The sequence below is a fragment of the Gracilinanus agilis genome, chromosome 2 (assembly GCF_016433145.1).
Source record: "Gracilinanus agilis isolate LMUSP501 chromosome 2, AgileGrace, whole genome shotgun sequence".
Lineage (NCBI taxonomy): Eukaryota > Metazoa > Chordata > Mammalia > Didelphimorphia > Didelphidae > Gracilinanus > Gracilinanus agilis.
The window spans coordinates 151,473,126-151,492,522 of record NC_058131.1 but is presented as its reverse complement, the minus strand read 5'-3'; the positions used below and the strand labels follow the sequence as shown (position 1 = coordinate 151,492,522).

General features: G+C 37.0%; 1 protein-coding gene across 1 annotated transcript in view; it reads left to right on the top strand.

The window, feature by feature from the left end:
• Window positions 1-19,397, top strand: part of ACOXL (acyl-CoA oxidase like) — a 511,038-nt gene that overhangs the window by 381,320 nt on the left and 110,321 nt on the right. Inside the window, exon 14 of the mRNA XM_044659510.1 lies at window positions 11,800-11,887. Coding sequence (XP_044515445.1) covers window positions 11,800-11,887 — 88 coding nt within the window. The remainder of the gene's footprint in view (window positions 1-11,799; window positions 11,888-19,397) is intronic.

The window sequence follows — 19,397 nt, the reverse complement described above, 5'->3', positions numbered from 1 at the left end:
TGTAGGAATTGTCTGTATCCAGTGATAGGTACAGCAAGATGATTTAATGGATAGAGTGCTGGGCCAGTAGTCAGGAAGACCTGAGTTCAAATTTGGCTTCAGACATTTACTAGCCATGTGACCCTGGGTCAGTCATTTAACCCTGTTTGTTCCAGTTTCTTCATTTGTCAAATGATCTGGAGAAGGAAATGGTAAATCACTCCAGTATCTTTGTCAAGAAGACCTCAATGAGTTAATGAAAAAGCGAATCAAAAACAGTAATAGTAGAAATTACTTGAGTGAATGGAGTCCCTGTTCAAATGAAAATGGAAGAAGATGAATCCTGTGGAATGCTAATGGTTGGTAGGCTATGGAAAGAGGCATCAAAGGGAACTAAGAAATCATTGGGAGCACAAGAGGATGTTGAGAGCACTGGGTAACAAGGTTTATTGTACAGAGTTCTAACCAAGAGGGAATAATCAAGTGTGTCAGCTATAGCTGAGAGATGTTGAAAGAAGGGAACTGAAAAACAGATAGTTAATAATAAATCATGTTTAAATAGTGTTTTAAAGTTCTCAAATCTTCTCTTCTTAAAGTACATGAGCTATATAGTACAAGTTTTATTTCCCCTGGCTTATAGATATGGAAACTGCTCTTCTGAGCAGTAAAATGATTTTCCTGCTATCACAGAATTGAATATAAAAGCTGAAAATTCAATTCAGACTTCCTAATTAATTGACTTCCCTGAACCCAGTCTCTCTAGTCATTATCTCCCCCCAGCATGAGAACTTAATCCAATTCCTTCCCCAATACTAAATGTTCCTCCAAGAAATCACTATTGGGGGCTACAGAAATACAAGGTAACAGGGTTGTGATAACCTATGGCATGCATACTGGAGGGAGCTGCTCCCTCCCCCCTTTCCACTGCACCTGAGGACATTTCTTCATGCCCTGCCCCTCTACCAAGCATCCCAATGGGAGTTCTTCCTTTCTCCCCTGTCTCAGGTAGCTGACACCCAGAAGTTTGAATATCTCTAACAATCCACTATTACTCCCCAAGAATAATATTCCAAGAAAAACTGAAAATTTTGCTTCCTCCCTTTTTTATGCAACAATTTGTGTTAAAGAAAGAAGCACAATGAATAAAAACTTTATCATAGATCAGGAACTCTTTTTTAGCATGATTTCATATTTTTAAAAAGACCTTTCATGATGTAGATCAGTGATTCCCAAAGTGGGCGCCACCGCCCCCTGGTGGGTGCTGCAGCAATACAGGGAGGCAGTGATAGCCACAGGTGCATTTATCTTTCCTATTAATTGCTATTAAAATTTTAAAAAAATTAATTTCCAGGGGGCTAAGTAATACTTTTTCTGGAAAGGGGGCGGTAGGCCAAAAAAGTTTGGGAACCACTGATGTAGATAATTTTTTAAAAAAATTCTTTTAAACCCCTAACTTCTGTGTATTGGCTTATAGGTGGATGAGTGGTAAGGGTGGGCAATGGGGGTCAAGTGACTTGCCCAAGGTCACACATCTGGGAAGTGTCTGAGGCTGGATTTGAACCTAGGACCTCCCGTCTCTAGGCCTGACTCTCAATCCACTGAGCTACCCAGCTGCCTCCTGTAGATAATTTTAAGGATGATTTTTGTTGTATTTTCCACTGACGTTTAAATTATTTTTTAAAATATTGCCTGTGGTATTGATAGTACAAGACAAACAGAAAATGGAATATTGATAATCTTGACATTTATAGTGCCCTCTTTTTTGAAATTTCAGATACAAGTGTATCTTTCTCAAAATTAAATAGCAATTGGGGGCAGTTGGTGGCTCAGTAGATTGAGAGTGAGGCCCAGAGATGGGAAGTACTGGGTTCAAATCTGGCCTCAGACACTTCCTAGCTATGTGACCCTGGGCAAGTCATTTAACCCTGATTGCCTAGCCCTTACTACTCTTCTGCCTTAGAACCAATACATAGTATTGATTCCAGGATGGAAGGTAAGGGATTTTTTTTTAAATTAAAATAGCAATCATTTTACATTAAATATACTGAATACATCAAAATTCTATATAGAGAATATATTAAATATATAGAATAAATCAAAATTATTATTTAATAAAATGAAATCAAGTAGAACTTTTCTGTTATTAATAAAATCATGTTTTAATATTAAAATTACATATTACCTTGTTTTTTGTGCTAATATTTATAATTGTGTAAGTAAACCCAAATGTGAAAATTATAAAAATTAAAATATTCCAGGCTATCTACAAACTAACCAGCCTCTAATGTAATGTTACATAACAGAAACACTATTCTATCAATATGATGAATGAGTGTGCACATTTGATGGAAATTGTTGATCTGCCCCTTCTTTAAGTGGGAAATTTTTTTTAAATTTAAGCTCACTATGATTACAGTCATATCATTAATGATTATGACATAATTTCCAAATAGATTTGAAGAAATAGTGGTTAATGTTGTGAATTATTATGAACTGGCATTAATCATCCAGAATTTTTAAGCAGCAATGTGGGACATATTAGAAATTCTAAGAAACAAATACAGGATATCAAGAGCTGTTAGCCACTCAGAATATAGAAAACAGGTCACAAATACCAATATTTAAATATTAATAACTTCAATGTAATATATTTTCATGTTGTAAACCTGAGACGTACATGCAAGAGCAAGAGAAAATCTTTAAATCTAGCAAAATTCTCTTGGTTAATTACTTCATAATTAGCAAATTAGTTCATAAAAGTAGAATGTTATTGATAAGGTTAGCCACACTAGAACTTTCAACTATGCCTCCCTGATGGAAGGAATAGCATCAGTGAGCATGCCACATTTCTCTTATAAGTGGGATTTTGTAACAATGCATGCAATTCTTTGAGCCCACATCATTGTGCATGTTAGAGCACATTTCTGTTATTAAATTTATCATCCGTGACATTGTATTTAGTCAACAGTATACATTGTACTTTCAAATAATCCATAACAGTTAAAGCTATGAGTACTTAAGCAATTTGATGAAAATGTAGGCAAGCAGAACAGTTTGTGTAAATGTGAAACATTTTCCTGGACCCTTCACCAAAGGAGGATCTGGGGCTATTGGAATCTGGAACTACTTCATCTAATCCAAGACAACTGACTGGTTTAACTTAGATGTATCAAGACATTTCCAAATACCATGCAATATATCCCATACAAATAAGGCAATAGTTGCTTGTTTTTGCATATTTGCATAATTATTTTGTTTTATTCTACACATTTTAATTTTATCATAATAATTTTTGTGTTCCTATGATGAATGGGGTTCTGCAAAGCACAACTTTTGGGGCAGATGGACAGATAGATGATTCAGTGGATGGGCATAGAGTTGGGGGGACATGGGTTCAAATCAGACCTCAGACACTTCCTAGCTGTGTGACGCTGGGCAAATCACTAAACCTCAATGCCTTACAGCTCTTCTGCCTTAGAATCCAAAGCATTAATTCTAAGATAAAAGTAAGGGTATTAAAACAAAAATAAAAGCACAATATCCCCTTAGACCCAGCATCGAGGCCAGGGGTTCCATTTGCCTGAGTCTAAGGGTGGTATTGCAAATAGTAATGCATATGCTATTTACTTTAGAAGCATCTGCAGGGTCAAATGAGATAATTTCCATAAAGCACATTACAATTGTACAAACTTTAACAAATTTCAAATATGACTCAGTTTACAAAAAAAAAAATGGGCTCCATGATATATATTGTAAGAAAAAAAAAGTCCTATTCCAATGCCAAAGACTTATCGTGGCATAGTGGATAGTTAGATTTAGAATCAGATGGTTTTGGTTAGCCTTCTAAGACTACCTGTCTGACTTAGAAAAAGCCTCTTAACTATCCGAAGCCTCTGTTTTCTCTTCTGAAAAATGAGGGAATTAGGCTTGATGACCTCTCAGATCCAGTCCTTCCAGTTCAGAATCTATGATCTGCATTATATTGTAGAACAAACCCTGGGTTCTTGGAAACTCTGCCCATGGAGTTAAAGCCTGACTAGATTCCACCAAAATAGAATGTTTCAGGAATGGTTCCTGGGACAGACTGAAGTACTCCAACCAAGTGCAGAGACTCATCACTGAAAGCTTTTCAAAGGAGATAACCTTTTTGGCCCGTGGTAATTCTTGAAACACATAAAAATATATAAAAGAGCTTTCAGGCTTCTTTGATTCCCCTCCTACCTCACTAAGGAGGGTAGGAAAGTATCAGAAATGGTCACATAAAGTACTAAGAATCATAGCTTTTTTGACTGACTACAGATAGTGTTTTGTTATACTTAAAAGGTTTAATTTTCCCCTACTGAACAAGTGAGTACACTAAAGAGAAGCCAAATCATACCTGTTCTCACTAAACAAAAAACATAAAGACATGACTACAAAATAGAAAAATGGCTTATAATTCTCTTTGGGGAGTGGGATGGAATTGGAGGAGTTGGTTTCTATCACACACACAAACACAAGAACCATCCATTCATGGAACACGTTGCAATGCTCACTTTTATCCCAAACAAAATGATCACTATGAAGAATAATTGTAAACTGACCAGCCAGAATGAATGAGTAGAGAAAATCTATATAGAACTCAACTAGATTCCCCTAATGCAAGTCTTTTTTTTACTTTGATTGTTAGTGACTTCCGTATGAAGGCAAGCACAGATGAAATCAGCCAAAACTATATTGGAAATATAATTTGGGATTAAGAGAAATGAAAGGCCCAAAGCCTCATGTGTAAAAGCATGTCAGAGCAATAATGTATGATGATCAACTGTGAATGACTTGACTTATCAGCAATGCAAAGATCCAAGACAACTCCAGGAAACTAATGATGAAAAAGACTATCCACAGCCATGGAAGGAACTGATAGTGTCTAAATGCAGATTGAAGCATGCCATTCTTCACTTTATTTCCTTCATTAATTTTTCTCTAATATAAGTGATATGTGTCTTCTTTCATAACATGACAGAATATAGAAATATGTATTACATGATAATACATGTACAACCTATGTCATATACCTGCCCTATGAGGGAGGAGGAAGACGTGGGAAGGAAGGAGAGAACATGGATCGCAAAGTGTCAGAAAGTGATTGTTAAAATTGTATCTATTTGTAATCTGGAAAAAATATATTAAAAAAGATATGTAAAAGCATCACAGCTATCTACCATAAATAATGTCTTCAAGAAAACAGCAAGGAGATGATGGATGAGAAAACACCAAACAATATTAGATAAAAGATGAAAATGAGAATATATTAGGACCCCGAATCCTCAGGGGATATGTAATAAGATTTACCATGAATGGCTGAAACTGCAAATATGCTGACCCATGTACAAAGTGATATACATATAATAAAGTTTAATTGATAAATTAAACACACAGTAAGACATTACCAACATTAAATGCAGTAATAATGAAGTACATGAGGGGCAGCTAGGTAACTTGGTGGATAGAGAACAAGGCCTGAAGATAGGAAGTTCTGGTTCAAATGTAGCTCATTTTCTAGCCCTATGCCCCTGAGCAAATTATTTAACCCCTTTCACATTTCTGCCTTAGAACCAATACTTTTATTGATTCTAAGACAGAAAATAAGTGTTAAAAATTACAATAATAAAGTACAATGTACATTATTATACAGTACTATATTGTAATCCCCCCTTATCTGTAGGGCATATGTTCCAAAACTTCTGGTGGATTCCCAGAACTAAGGATAGTACCCAACCCTTTATAGACACTTCTCGCTTTAACTTTTAACACCTTTATTAACTTTATATTACTGTGCTCTCTCTCCCCACTCTTGCCCCTTAGCTTGGCACTTCTCGGTCTCCCCCATTCCTAACCCTACCCAAAAAGTAATTTTTTTAAGTTTTCAAATGGCACACTCTCTGCCAGGCAGACCTCTTGTGCAGAGAGAGGAGACCTTTGCCTCACTCCACCCATCAGCACCAAGGGGAACTGAAACTGTGGAAAGCAAACCCATGGATAAGGGAGACAATTGTATCTTAATAGACAGATAATAACTGTTATCAGTGTTCTAGTCATTTCGGAATCTACTTCCTTTGTGAAGTCAGATCAAGGACTGGTTAAAGCAAAGGCCAAAATCAATACCAAATTAGTTTAAAAAATATGAAGATCAAACATAGGGGATTACAGTAATTTTAACCCCACCTGCTTAAATAAGCTGTCAACTCCAAAACTGGAAAGTGAACAAAAGTGAATGACTGCTTCATCAAAAAGTCTAACTGATGTAAAAATCAGTACAACACAACTCTTCTAAAAGCCCAGAAACTTCATCAGCCACCAAATATTTGATCTTGTTGAGAATAAATAAATGACATCCAGTAGCAATACCAGTTAGGGTACACACTCATATACAGAACATCATAAAGTAGGAGACAGCAGAAAAAATAAGCAGTATCACAAAGCAACAAAAAATAGTACAGGGAAAATGGGTCCACAGAGATCTTGTCATGATATTGTTAAACTATACCTATCAGATAACATTTATAGGAGAAACTAGAATGAAGATAATGAATAAACATGAAACAGAACAGGTATGCTGGCATTTCTAGAGTGACCTGGCCTTATCAGCAAAGAAAAGGAAATTTCTGCATTTGGATTCTACCTTTTTAGTACGTGATTAACAATGAAAGGAAGCAGCAATGACATTTAAGATATAAATGAGAATTGAAGGACCAGAAAAATTATGTATCTAAAAACTCTACCCTTGTGGCCACAAATCTTAATTCTATGCCCTTTGATCCAGCTATACCACTACTGGGTTTGTACCCCAAAGAGATAAAAAAAAAAGTTTGTACAAAAATATTTATAGCCGCGCTTTTTTATGGTGGCAAAAAATTGGAAAATGAGGGGACGTCCTTCAGTTGGGGAATGGCTGAACAAATTGTGGTATCTATTGGTGATGGAATACTATTGTGCTATAAGGAACGATGAATGACTTGATTTCTATATGAACTGAAAAGACTTCCATGAACTGATGCAGAGTAAAATGAGCAGAACCAAGAGAACCTTATACACAGAAAGTGAAACATTGTGGAACAATCACACTGTAATAGACTCTACTAATAGCAATGCAATGATCAAGAACAATCCTATAGAACTCATGTAAAAGAATGCTATCTACATCTAGAGAAAGAATGATGGGAGTAGAAAAGCAAAAGAAAAACATATGATTTATCACTAGGTTATATGGGTATATGATTTGGAGTTGTGATTTTTAAAAGATTATTCTATTACAAAATATAAATAATATGGAAATAGATTTTGAGTAATAAGACATGTATAAACCAATGGAATTGCTTGTCAGCTCCTGGAGAGAGGAGGGAAGAAGAAAGGGAGAGAACATGAATCATGTAATCATGGGAAAATACTCTTTAAAATTTAACAAAATTTTTAATTAAAAATGAATTAAAAAAACAAATCAATGCTATTCATGGATCAATTATTCATGACATCTCCAAATGAGGAAGATTCAAAAGTAATGTAAAAAAATCACAAATACATCTTATTATCAAAAGAGGATATCAGCAACTTTTAACCTTTATACTTACAATTTTTATTTCTATAAATCTTTTGAGAATGCTCTATGTACACATCTGTATGGAAATCTAAGAAAGAAACAAAGCTTCTATAGACAGCTTTGTATAGTAGACCACATATTTACTCACAAGTGTGAAGAATGGAAGATCCCACTTGTACCTATTACTTGTCAGTTACAAAAAAGAGAACTTGACTTGATAGAACAAAATATGTATGAACTCTCCTCAAATAAAGTCCATGCATTTGGTAAAACCATGCAAGATTCTGGGGCAGATAAGTGCCTCAATGGATAGAGAACCAGATCTGGAGATAGGAGGTCCTGAGTTCAAATCTAACCACAGATACTTTCTAGCTGTGAGATCCAGAGCACTTAACTTCAGTTGCCTAGCCCTTACCACTCCCCTACCTTGGGACTGATATTTAGTATAGGTTATTAGACAGAAGGTAAGAGTTTGAAAACAACAACCACCACCATGCAAGATTCCATGAGAGATATGATTATTGAGATCATTTTGGTTCAATGATCCACTGAATATCAATATCAAACAAGGTAACCAACAGAATGACATAGGCTTCATCAAAGATTCTCTCTTGAACAAAGAGTTTGGGACTCTTTCAAATTCATTTTGGAATTTGGAATTTGGCAAGAAAACAAATTCCCTACGGATGGATTCTATGGACTATTTTGTTTTTGTTACACCAAACTCTAGAATACTACAAGGTCTTCTTCATGAGATCTATGATTATCCAAAAGAAATCAACCTAGTCATACACATAGGAAAAATAAAGGAGATGAAGAATAAATATTGCCAAGTCTATGACATGAGGTTGGGCAAGTAACCCATGGAATTAGTCCATCAACAACTACATCATAGGCATGTGCTATGGATGAATAAATGACAAGGCCAAAAATTGAAAGAAGGACATTAGACTGAATTTAGTTTGAAAACTGGACAGCTCTTTTGGTGATCTCAAGCCATTTGCTGCCATCAAAGTCCAACAACCATCATTTTCCAAGTTATGGTTGCAAATCATGGAGCACCATAATTTCAAATGAAGTTGCAGATGACTTACTGAGCAATGAAACGATGTGTGATCAAGATGAGTAGGTTGTATTATATGAACAATACTAACTTGTGCAAGAGTGGTGGCATAAAATAATGGTGTAAATAAATTGTCATCTATGTGAGTAGAGAGAGAGAACCCACACTGATGACATTATGCATTCATTGAAGTGTTTATTGTTTAATGAGGTCTGCCTAATATTTAAAAAATCTTTGTTCTCCTTTCCTAAACATTGGATGTTTTCACAATCATATATCCTTGTATACTGAACTACTTTGATAATTTCACATATGTATTCCCTTAATTGTAATAAGACTTCAAGTAACAGTACATTCCATAGTGAGCTTCTGTGGAATGAAATCAGACAGTAGTCATGATGATCCATTCATTTTAGTCCACTTTCCAATTGGCATTGGTTACCAGAGCCAAATCAATCATGTGGCAATCCACACCAGTTGTCAAGGCCAAAATGCATGGATTGACCTTGCCGTGATCCATCTGTTTGCTGCCTGTAGACACAGCTGAACTCAAGGGACAGTCCAATTTCTCTATCAGTAGCCTCCCTTTGCAATGGGGATCGTCTTAGCCAAGCATAAACCTAGCATAAGAGCCAAGTCTTTCTTTCCCTTCCCTAGCACTGAGTAATGACTACTTTCATGACCACACATGGATGATTGCCAACCCTGATGAGGTTGTATTGAATCAACTTGAGTGGGGTCCTAAAGAATATTGATGTTAACATATAAGGAAAAGCACTTAGAAAACGACTGGCAGGCCTTTATGAGGCCATTGCCCTTAATTGGAACATTTTTTTCCCCTTGTATTTTTTCTTGGGATGGAGTCAGTGAGCTTTCAGTATGTTATTGACCTCTGAAGTATTTTCCCCATCTGAAGCCCCTTCCCTGGGCAGAGTTCTCCATTCCCTAGGCAATTCTCCTGATGCTAATTTTCTCATGGTCAGTCCAGTGAAAGCTCATTCTGCAAACTGAATATAAAAGTCTTCTGGTTTTTATTTGGGAACATTTGAACAGCTTTTTTCATTCCTGTCTCTCATATATATACATAAATATATATACTATTCTCTTCCTATTCTTGCCCCCTCCCCTCCCATTTGGCAGCAGCAAATTAGGAAATCAGGTTCTCGGGCGAGACACTTCTCATTGACCACAAGCTTGAATTTCCCAGTTTTGTATTCAGAAATGTGATGGGGATGTCAAGGTTCACTTTCTATAAACTCAAAAAGCATTGGTAGACAACCACAGATCACTCTCTTGTGCCAATGTGCTTTGCAGGTCTATTCCTTAAATGGCCAACTTCTCTCCACCTTTCTTTTTTAGTTTTAATTGGTGACACAATAGAATGAATTGTATTAATACAGGCAACAACAACAGAGATAATCTGCTCCCTCTACTTTAATAAGTATAAGTATATATAGTATATATATATATGTATATGTATATATGTATAAGTATATAAGTATAAGTACTCATCCCAGGGTGATGGGTAGAAGGTGACTTGTAGGGAAACAGTGGCATTGTCCTCAAAACTATTCCTGCCACCTTAGGTACTAATGCTAAATTACCCATACACTGGAAGCTTAAACACAGTCCTATATTTCATCAAAGCACGAAGACACGTCTCCAAGAGGCTTTTATAAAGCTGTTGCATTAGGCCTTCTACAGGAATAAGAAAAATGCATGAAAACAGGTATTCCCTTTAATTCTTACAAACTTTACAGTGAACAGAATGGAGCAAGGTAGAAGAGCAAAACTAAGCAATGTCTACATGCCCATTCACTTTCAACTCCCTTCCTCTTAAAGAAGAAACTAATGATGTAGGCCAACCATTTTTATATCCCTAATAAGCTGTAAGCTTCCTGCAGGCAGGAGCTGCTTCATTTCAGCATTTATATCTCTAAGGACAAGCATGTGGCTTCACATCTAGAAGACTCTTCAATTTGAATTGAATATCTGAACCTGAGGCGGCTAGGTAGCACAGTGGAGAGTAGACTGGATTTGAAGTCAGGAAGATGCATCTTCCTGAATTCAAATCTGACCTGAGACACCAGCTGTGTGACCCTGGGCAAGTCACTTAACCCTGTCTGCCTCAGTTTCCTCATCTGTAAAATGAACTGGAGAAGGAAATAGCAATCCACCCCGATATCTATCCCTAAAATGCCAAATGGGGTCACAAAGAGTTGGACACAATGGAAAGATAATTGAATGACATAAATCTAGTGCTAAGTTGCTGAGATAGTCAGAGGAACTCAGAAGGTACAAAGTCAGAAACTCCAAACTTAACTCTTCTGGTCTCAAGTCTGGTGACCATCTGCCTGATTTAAAGTTCAGCCAGCAACTTCAAAGGGTAATTTGGCTGAAACTAGTGATTGTAATATTTGTGGTTTTGTATCTCCCTCTCTGTATGTATCTTTTTGTTTTATCTATTCTACTCATATTTCCTCCTTTTTGCTACCCTGGTAGCAAAATTATGGTGCCTTGCCTTGAAGGCTGGCAGTTGGTAAATATTTTTAAAATGAATGATGCCTGGAAACTTCAATCCACATGGTTAATAGGGCACTTTGGGCAGAATAGCTGGATGACAGATTGTCAGTTCCTGAATATGGACAGTCTGGCAAGTCACAGTTGGCATACAGGTGAAACTAGTCTAAAGTTAGTTAATTCAATCATCAAAAGGTGTCCCTAAGAACTCAGGCTACAGAAGAAAATTGTTATTGTTTACTAGGAAAACATATAATTACTACTACTACTACCAACTAAAGCCAGCATTTATACAAAGCTTTAAGGTTAACAAAATGATAAACAAATATCTCATTTTATCCTCATAACAACCCTAGAAGGTAGGTGCTATTATTATACCTATTTTACAGATGAGGACACTGAGGCAGACAGAGGTTAAGTGATTTGGTCAGAGCCACACAGCTAAGGAAATGCATGAGTCTGAATCTGAATTAAGATCTTCCTGGCTGTTTATGGACTGTGCTGCCTAATTATATCGAGAATTAGGGGATTCTCTGTCTACTCTTATCTAAGCTAGTTAGTTCTACCCTAGCTGCATATGTTATTCTGGTAGTAGCAATAGTTTAAGAAAAAAAAAATCTCAACTATTTAAGGAGCCATTTTCCTTCTGTCAATTTGACAGGTAATGACCAAGAAGGAGGACATTTTCAGTGCCTGGAATTCATGTCTTCATCATGTTGCTTCCTTGTCCCTGGCGCACATACACAGAGGTCAGTTGGTGTTTATTGAATTTATAATCTGTGAATGACATGATGATCCTGAAGGTTATTTGAGTAACATGGCTTTCCCCATTAGAGACATGAGTGTTTCCAAACACAAGTGTCCCAGTCCAGGATTGAAGCATTTCAGTCAGAGACTTGGCAAACCTCTTGGAGAGTCTAAAATGTTGACTTTGAGGCCCCTGAATCACTTACTGAAGTTAGGACATGGGACTTTGTGTGCTAAATAAACTGATATTCAGCAGGAACAGCTAACAAAATGAAGCTCGTCAAAGCCAGCATGAAGAACACACTGAACAGCTCACTTGACAGAACTTGAAACAATAGAACATTCCACCAAATGGGAGCCAGTTGGAAAAGAGCCACAGGGCTCTGAGCCCAAATCACATCACAAGAAGACTGTCATTGGCCAATAAATAAATTCAAGGGCATATGTACAGATAAAGTGAGATTGTTTTAATAGGGTCACTGCCTGAAGAATTTTAAGTACCAGAACTAACAGCTTAAGCCTAATCCTTAGGTTAGTAGGTAACTTGTTCAGCACTTTAAACAACATTCATTTCAGCCTGAAAGAGCACCAAAGGGGGGAAAAAAGTCTAACGTCACTGAATTTGAAAAAAAGTAAGAGCTGTGGAGGAAAAGGAAGAAGGCAGTAGATCGCTATCAGATTGATTGTTTAACTTCAGGACCATTGGGTAAAAATTGATGATGACAACCTTAATGGGGGTTGGGGCAGGGAAGATTAAGTGAAAACGCCAAGATATTGTCAGTATTTACTCGGGAGAGATTTCTGTAATACATATCAGTTAGAAATTCCCAGTTAACATCTCGTCTCTTTTGGACACTTTTAGTCAATTAAGTGGTCTCTGCATGGAGACCTGTTAAATACTTAGAAATGTGGTTGTCGTTAGACAGAAATGTTAAAGAATCTCAGGTGTCTATGTCATCACCAGAAACATGACAGACAAAGCTTGAATGAAGAAACCAATATCCAGGGACCACAGAGAGAGAAAAAAACAAAACAAAACAAACTTAGTTCTATTACCTGAGGTTTCTGGACATTTAAAACCTTATTCTCGCCATGTAAGAGGAAAAGAGAGTGAGCCCAAACTAGAGTGATTTCAGCCTCCGAAAGCCTTAAAATGATTAACCATGAGGAAATGCCAAGTGTTTGATGTTGCCAAAGCACATATAAAATCAAAACAGATTCCAGGCCATTCTACTTGGCTAACAACAGCAACAAAAATGATTAAATGCCTTCAGGAAATTTATCTAAGAAGTATTAGGCTGAAAGTCAAGTGGAAGGGATCTATCAGGTAACTACAGAAAAACTAGAATCAATGCCATTATAGCATTCAAGGATCCTAGAAATGTATTAAAAATAGAAAAATGGGTTAATCGTGGTAATTTTTTTAAAGATAGGAATGCTCAGAGCATGTGTAACAATCAAATGAAGAATTCCCAGGAGACAGTGATGGATTTGTGCAAGCAGCTGTTAAATTCAAACTAGGAAGAAAAGTGTCCTGAAGGGACCCCCAAAGGAATTTGGATCAGAAATACAAGTAGATAGTCTGACTTCAGTAATCAAAGCCCCCCAGAGAAGAGAGAATACAGTGAAGGGAAAGGAAAAGGGAAAAGTTAAGGTTGAGAAGGACAATGTGCAGCATCATCATGGACGAAAGAGATCTGAGAATCTATCACTCTCGTGAGTAATATAAGCTGACATGAAATGTTAACTAGTGACCAGAACCTTAAGGAGAGGAATATTAGAAATATATATCCTTAGAAAATTCCAGAGATTTGCATATACTCGAATTGAATAAATCTGGAACCAAAAGAAACCTAAAAGATCAATCGATCCAACTGTCTCACTTGCTAGGTAAGGAAATAAAGAATTTAAGTGTTTGTTCAAGTTCACCCAAGGGAGATTCAAGATTCAAAGTCAAACTCCCTGACTCTAAAACCAGTTCTTTTCCCCACTACACTATATTAAAAAATTAGATCATTAAACAAATGAATGATTATTTTCATGAATACATGCAGCTACCATTTATCTAGTATTTTAAGGCATTTGTGGTCATTTTCATTTGTGTTTGACTCTAAATGGCCCTATTTAGTATTTACTTGGCAAAGATAATAAAGAGCTGTTTCCTTCTCTAGCTCATTTTACAGATGAGGAAACTGGGGCAAACAAGGTTAAGTGACCTGCTCAGGGTCACATAGCAGTAAGTGTTTGAAGCCAGATTTAAACTCAGAAATATGAATTCTTCCTGACTCCAGACCTGGCACCTTATATTCTGTGTCTTCAGCCTCCCTGTTTTAAGACATGCAAATACTTTCAATGCATTCATTTGTTTGGTCTTCAAAATAGCATTGAGAGATAGGGACTATGATTACCCATTCCCCCCTCCATTTGTCCTTCAGATAAACAAACTGAGGCTAAGCGAGATCAATTGACTCATCTATGATCATGTAACTAATAAGTGTCAGGGATTAGATTCAAATTTAGGTCCTTCTAATTTGAAGTTCAATACTCATTCCCCTTCACCATGCTCATGCTGCCTCTTATACAAATGCTCCTTTATATTTTTCAGTTCTCTCAAGGACTGTAAGATTTATACCTTAGAAAAGAGAAAGCTCCTATCTTAGTCCCTAATAAAGTAACAAAGAATTTAGGGTATCCTCATTAAAAACAACATGTATTTATAATTAGAATGTATAACAGTGACAACTTCCGCCCATCAGAGAATTAATTTCTAAGCTCCCTGGAGAATACTGGTTCCGAACCAGAGTTTGTTCCCTTGTTATTAAAAATTCAATCACATTTATTATTAAAGAATTATCCTAACATTTTCAACCACAGCCATTTTTTTCAGTATTTTTCACTTTCTCAGCATTTTCCCAGTCTATTTTTCCCCTCCTTTTGCTAATAGTGTTATTCTTTATAGAAGGTGCACCCAGACTTGGTCTCTAGGTTTGGCATTTATCTTCTCTGGGGCACAGTCTTCACCACCCTACATGTGTTGTGACACCATGCCAGCTTTGGGAAAGAAAATGCCATGACCTCAACTAAACTTATGCAGGTCTTGCTTGCATCTTACATGCGGTAAAGTAGATGGAAGCCTGATCCAAAGTCTTTTGAGTTATTCTATTCTTAGTTAATCCAGAAGGGAAACCTGTACCCCTTCATGGGAGCCAGAAGCATGGATCATCAGGGGCGCATCAGTTCCCTGTGGCTTACATCCATCTTTTCCTGCCCCACTCCACACATCCTGGTCCTTTCTTTCTCTATCTTCACACTCTGTTGCTCTTGCAAAGTGTATCTGATGTTTGCTAGGACGGGGCTAGAATGTGTTGGGGGATAACATAACATATCTGACATTTGCTAATTGTTTGACCCAGGGCAAATCAGTTGTCACTGTTATACTTTCTAATTTTAAATATATGTTGTATTTAATGAGGATACCCTAAATTCTTTGTTACTTTATTAGGGACTAAGATAGGGGCTTTCTCCTTTCTAAGGTATAAATCTTACAGGCTTTGAGAGAACTGAAAAATATAAAGGAGAATTTGTATAAGAGACAGCATGGTGAAGGGGAATGAGTATTGGGCTTCAAATCAGAAGGCCCTGAATTTGAATCTAATCCCCGATACTTATTAGCTACATGATCATAAGTGAGTTAATTGATCTCACTGAGCTTCAGTTTTTTTATTTGAAAAAAAAGAAGGATGGGTAATAATAATCCCTATCTCACAATGTTCTTTTGAAGATCAAATAAATGAATGCATTTAAAGCATTTGCATGCCTTAAAACAGGGAGGCTAAAGACACAGTGGATAAGGTGCCAGGCCTGAGAATAAAAGTAAAATCTCTAAGCCTCAGTTTCTTCATATGTAAATTGGAGAGAAAAACAATACCTACCACCAAGGATAGTTGTGAAGATCAAATGAGAGAATAATTTTGAAGTGTTTAGCACAGTGTATTAGCTATTATTTTTTGTTGTTTTTTTAATCAAAAAAAATTTTTAACTAGGTATAGAAACAATTTTTAATCAAGTGTTTTCTGAGATTTTTTGATCCACATTTTCTCTTCCTCCTTCCCCTCCCCTTTCCTAGAGATGATAAATAATCTAATATACATAATGCCACTGCTCTCATGCAATACATATTTCCACCTTCCTCCCATCATGAAAGAAGACACAGATCACACATACAAGAAAAAACTCACAAAGGAAACAAACTGGAAAATGGGGCATGATTTAATTTGCATCCAGATTCCAATACTTCCTTCTATTGCTGGGGATAGCATTTTTCATCCTGAGTCTCAGCTATTATTATTAGTAATACAATAATGAATGCAAAGTGCTTCGGAAACTTTTTAAGCCATTAGCTTAACTCTTACTTTTATTCTCATGCCTTGTGTCTAGCTGCTCCCAAGGCTAGAAGAGGTCTGGGGAAAGGTGGTTGCAGCTGCCAAGGAGGCAGAAGGTCAAAAGGGAGGAAGGGACCGTTAATGGAGGTTGTCAAAGCCTGGGTTTCCCTCTCCTTTAACAGCATTTAAGATGAGGAGAGGAGAGGGAAGGAGGTCAGAAGTCAAGGGATGGGGTGTGTTCAAGTGGAGAATTAAAGAGGGATATCAGGAGGTCATAATACATCACACTTTTTGCCCCTATTCACCAGCGGTAGGTGCCCTCAATGGTGTGAGTGAAAAAAGAGTACTAGGAAAGACTGTGGAATAGTGCAAAGACTCCTCAATTTGTAGTTGGGGGTGGGGGCAGTCAGGGGGGGCAAGTAGGTGGCATAGTGAATGAAGCGCCATACATGGAGACAGGAGGACATGGGTTCAAATTTGGCTTCAGACACTTCTTCACTATGTGACCCTGGGAAAGTCACTTAGCCCAACTGCCTAGCTCTTGCCACTCTTCTGTTTTTAGAACCAAAACTAAGATGGCAGCCAGGTGGCTCAGTGGATAGATAACCAAATCTAGAGATGAGTGTTCAGGGGTTCAGATCTAATCACAATCAAAATTAAATCACAGCTAGGAAGTGTCAGACCTTGGGCAAGTCACTTAAGCCCAATTACCTGACCTTTACTGCTCTTCTGCCTTGGAACCCAGATTTCAGGATTGATTCTAAGACAAAAGGTAAGGGTTGTTTTTTTTGTTGTTGTTGTTGTTGTTGTTTTAATGTTTCATAGGATCCACAAGAATGCCCCAAAGGGGTTCATGATAGGAAAAAAAAAAAGGTTAAGAGCCATTGGTCATTAAAATCCTTTTCAGTCCTAAATGAGCCTGTCTAATCTCTCTGGATGGACTACAGCTCCTACAGTTGTCCCATGTCTTTTGTCATATAAGAGATATTGCAAATTGACATCTATTGCTGGTAAATAAAACTATCGATAACTGAATTTTAGAATTATCATTTCAAATCTTGCATAATGACCAGGACTGGTAAGCTCCTGTGTAAATGTTTGCCCACTTTGAAGGGGTTTACGAAAACAAAGCCAACTCTAGGTCTCTAATATTACAAGTCCCAGACAATGCAAACAAAAAAAGAACTCTCTACCCTCCTTCCTTTGCTGACATGTGAAAGCTACAGGGATTGCTTTTCTTAGAGGAGGAAAGCCAGGAAGCCTTTTTCTTTGAACTGTCCTTGTATGTGCTGCATTTGAGAGATGATAGCAAAGGCAGAGTTGAAACTCTAAGTGGAACTTCCTTTGTTAGGCAGGGCCATATTTGGCCTTCGAGGTGCTTTGTTCCAAGTCATCGGGCCTCTTTTGTTAATGACTGTGCTTCAGAAAAGCATCGCTGACCCTGGTGCATTACAGTATATAATTTCTTGCTTTGTCATGCTCTTAAAATGCTCAAGAAGTAAGATTTACCTTTTAGGTGATGGGTTGTTTTGTTTTGTTTTGTTTTGTTTTCCTTTCAGAAAATAAGCAAAATAGAAGCTTTCTGAAAATGTTTCCAGGCATAAGATGACAAGAAAAAAAAATGTTTTTAAAAGCAGTGCAGCCCAAAATTGTGTCAAGGCTGAAGGATTCGGGCTATTTTCTCCCTTTACTTCCCCTTCTGAAGAAGGCAGGAACTAATCTCAAAAGTGGAGGACCTTCTTATTCTTAATTATTTACTGCGACAAATAATAACAATAGCATTTTTGTATCATACCAAATATTCATAATCTCCAAACTACATGAATTGAGAAGCTTTCAAAATAGAGATCTCATAAAGAAGGTAAAAAATCAAGTGGGAACAAGAGGAGATATGTAGCATTTGTGTTGTCCAATCTGCTACTGGGGTTATACCAAGGATGCTTTTGGGGCCTATTAAAGAAGGCGAGATTATATTCTAATACTTTTATTCACTACCAAAAGTAGTTATTTTATATTTCTGTACAATAGTCTGCAGGCTACTAAATGTAAAAGAATAATAGCAAGATAATGTTTTGTCCCAGGACATTTCTATATACATCCCTTTGAAATGGATGAGGTATAGGACAGCTAGGTAGCTCAGTGGATAGAGCACCAGGCTTGGAGACAGTAGGACTTGGGTTCAAATTTGGTATGAAAAATCCCTTAGCTGTGTGACCCTGGGCAAGTCATTTAGCCCCAGCTACCAAGCCCTTACTACTATTCTTCCTTGGAACCCATGTTTACTGTTGCCAGGGCAGAAAATTAAGGTTAAAAAAAAAGAAAAGAAATACATAAGAAGTGGGGCAGCTAAATAGCACCAATGGATAGTGTGCTAGGGGGGAAGTTAGGAGGACCTGGGTTCAAATGTGGTCTCAGGCACTTCCTAGCTGTGTGACCCTGGACATGTCACTTAACCCCTCTTGCCACTCTTCTGTCTTAGAATCAATACTAAAACAGAAGATAAGAGATTTTTTAAAGGAAGGAAGCCAGGAAAAAACATAAGAAATATGAGACAAAGATGGTAATGATGCCTATCACTTATGTAGCACATCCATTCAATTATTATTATTATTAAACTTTTATTTTATTTATATATAAAATATATAAAGATATATAACATAAAATGTATTTCATATGATTATTATTAAACATTTATTAAACACCTACATGTTCTAAGCATTGAGCTAGCAGATACACAGACAGAAACAAAACGATTGCTGCTTTCAGGAAGCTTTACTGGTAGGGAAGAAGGCCTTATAACAGTCCACAGATGAAACATTTTTCATATATTATCTGAGCCATTGTACTAGATAAGCCAGTGTATATCATAGGCAAGAAGCATTAAACATTTATATGCCAAATCCTGCACTGAGTGCTGAGAGAAGAAAAAAAAAAGGCAGAACTGGCCCCAAAGTCTTTACATTCAAATGGGGAAGACAGCAAACAACAAGAACTATCTACATACAAGATAAACATTTTGGGGGGGAGGCAGGGAGGCAGGGAGGCAGGGAAGCAGGGAGGGAGAGAGAGAGAGAGAGAGAGAGAGAGAGAGAGAGAGAGAGAAGAAGAAGAAGAAGAAGAAGAAGAAGAA